This window comes from Dermochelys coriacea, chromosome 5, assembly GCF_009764565.3.
Source record: "Dermochelys coriacea isolate rDerCor1 chromosome 5, rDerCor1.pri.v4, whole genome shotgun sequence".
Taxonomy (NCBI): domain Eukaryota; kingdom Metazoa; phylum Chordata; order Testudines; family Dermochelyidae; genus Dermochelys; species Dermochelys coriacea.
The window spans coordinates 10,405,470-10,408,300 of record NC_050072.1 but is presented as its reverse complement, the minus strand read 5'-3'; the positions used below and the strand labels follow the sequence as shown (position 1 = coordinate 10,408,300).

The following is a 2,831-nucleotide window of genomic DNA, read 5'->3' as shown; positions in this document are numbered from 1 at the left end:
CTTTTGAAGAGGGGGCTAGAGATTATTAAACGCCACGTAAAACTGCCCCTCAAAACAGAGCTAAAGACGTGGTAGGTCATGTCTCCCACACTGTTCTGAAGAAGGTGTGGAATACAGCTTCACAGGAAGGATCAGGGCTGATGTACATTAAAAGGAAAAGAAGAGAAAGAGAAATGCGTCATACCCGCAACGCACAGGTCCCCCGAAACCGTTTAAAAGAAGGGCTTTGACCCGCAGGATCGGCCATAAGCGAAAGTCCAAGAGGAAGCCGGGGCAAAAGAGGAGACACTCTCCGCCTGATAAAAGAGATATATTCATGGCTTTTGTTCATTGCGGGTCTGAAGAGTGCACCAAATCCGAACTAGACTTGTTCCAAATAGCCTCTACGCAGACCAGCATTGAGAAAAGCAACTACATCAAGGTGCCACCTCTGTCGGCCATTATGGAGTCTGTCCCCATTGACTTTTTTATAGCAGGGAATGGCATAGATTATATGGATTTAAACAACACACTGTTGTACCTCTGTTGCAAGATTGTAAAAGGAGACGGAACTGAACTCGCCGCGGACGCCGAGGTGGGCCTGGTGAATTACCCAGTGGCCTCTATTTTTAATCAGCTGGATATCACACTGGGAGATCACCTTGTAAGCCAAAGCAACAACTGTTACCCTTACAGGGCCTCTATAGAATCGGTGCTCAATTACAGCGACGACACCGTCGCCACACCATTTTCCGCTGGCCTTTTTTACAAAGACACTGCCGGACAACAGGAAGAAATGGGGTTGGATGGCGAGAATCTAGGGTTTGTGAGGTGTGCAACGCTGACTGCCCAAAGCAGAACAGTAGAGCTTCTGGGTCATCTACACAGTGACCTGTTTTTTCAAGAAAAACTATTGTTGAATGGAATGGAGGTAAAAATTAAACTAATGCGCAGTAAAGATGCTTTCTGTTTAATGGGCAGTGGAACCGAAGGCTTTAAACTGCGCATTCTAACAGCATCCCTTTTTGTGAAGAAAGTACGGGTGGCCCTGAGCGTTTGTCTGCGGCACGCTGAGGCCCTGCTTACTGCTAATGCTAAATACCCTGTGGACTGTGTGGGAATGAAAGTGTTTAACATCCCTGTGGGCAGCAGGGTCAGTAACCAGGAGAACCTGTTTTTGGGACAGTTACCCAAAATGCTTGTCCTAGGGTTTGTGGATAATGATGCCTTTAGCAGAAGTTACACTAAAAATCCCTTTCATTTTAAGCATTATGATATTAATTTTGTGGCCTTGTATGTGGATGGTGAACAGATACCAACCAAGCCTCTGCAACCAGACTTCGAGGCAGGATGCTGTGTGAGAGAATACATGAATCTGGTACAGACGGCTGGTAAACACATGAAAGATCATTCTCTGTTAATCGACCATGAGGAGTTTGCACAGGGTTACACCTTGTTTGCCTTTGACCTGTCCCCTGACCAGGAATGCGCAGATCACTATTCCCTGATTAAAACCGGGAACCTGAGAGCATAAATACATTTTGGGAAGGCTTTAACTGTTACCATCAATATGATCGTGTATGGGGTTTTTGACAACATCATAGAGATAAATAAGAGGAGAAATGTTCTGTTTGACTACATGTGAACATGGACACCGTGCAGATCTCACGTGTCTTATCAATGGACCCTTACATGAAAAAGAATTTCTTAGATGTGTTTCCCTGTGATTGGCTCCCTGGCGGCAAGCTGTCTCAGAGACCCCTAGGTTTGGTGGTCAACACACATCCACACAACCAACCAGTTGAACACTGGCTTGCCTTGTATATGGTGGAGCGTAACCTTGGAGAGATTTTTGACTTATATGGGTACCCTCCAAACAGTGTGTTGTTTCCTAAAAGCATTATGAAATTTTTAAACAAAAATGCCACAGACATTGTGTTTCACAACAGAGAATTACAAGACATCCGTCGCCTGTGGCTATCACTGCATATTTTTCTTACATCATCATAGCAAGGGTTTATCTTTTGACCGGATTTTAAAATTGTATTCTATGACTTAGTGCAAAATGACCGGATGGTGACGAATTTTGTAAAAAATAAATTTAAATTCTTGGACATGCCTAGACTTGCTCAAAACGTGTTTCAATAAGCCCAGACATTTGTATCTTGCAACGATTTTCATAGTCATGTTACCCAATAAAGCAGCCCAGGTGAGGGGTTTAAAGACAACTGATGTTTGGCGGGGTTTTTAAAAAACAAACAAAACACAATGACCAATTCAGAAATGTTTTTTAAAGCAAAACATTACCAGTTTTTTTTTAAAAAATTATAACGTGAAAAAGATCACACACCGAGCCATTTGGCTCTTTTAGCCAATTTTCATTTTTTAGATGGCAAAAAAGGGGTCACGGTTTCTTGATCCACCCTGGTGTCGGCGGTTGAGACCTTGAGGCGTTCCAAAAGATCTCTGTTGGCCGTGTTGCCTATGATGGAAGATGGTATGTTCAGTTCCGCCATGGCATTCATAAACACATCCCATCCTTTAGGTACATGTCTGCTAGGAACAGAGCGCGTCTGGGTGACAGCCCTGACTAAGTCAAGCATGTTAGAACCATTAACCACAGAGCCTTTATACACAAAAAACCCTTTATCGTTCCATGAAGAGATATTTTTATCCTGGCCCAGCTTATTTAGCAATACTAATGCATTTTTCTTATAACACTTATTCACGTTATCTGACACTGCCTGAGCAACAGAGTCTGAGGTCTTTGGTGTTTCTGAGGGTTTGGCAGTCACACTCTGTTCCTGTTCTGGTAGAAACAGACTTATTTTTCCTTTATCCACATCGCTCTG

General features: G+C 43.3%; 1 protein-coding gene across 1 annotated transcript; it reads left to right on the top strand.

The window, feature by feature from the left end:
* Nucleotides 1-316: 316 nt before the first annotated feature.
* LOC119855706 (uncharacterized protein F54H12.2-like) lies at nucleotides 317-1,513 on the top strand. The gene has a single exon (XM_038402306.1). The coding sequence runs from the start codon at nucleotides 317-319 to the stop codon at nucleotides 1,511-1,513; it is 1,197 nt and encodes a 398-aa protein (XP_038258234.1).
* The last annotated feature ends 1,318 nt before the right edge of the window (nucleotides 1,514-2,831 follow it).

Bases quoted from the DNA above. Each gene is read 5' to 3' on its own strand.
- LOC119855706 (XM_038402306.1), top strand. From the start codon at position 317: ATGGCTTTTGTTCATTGCGGGTCTGAAGAGTGCACCAAATCCGAACTA.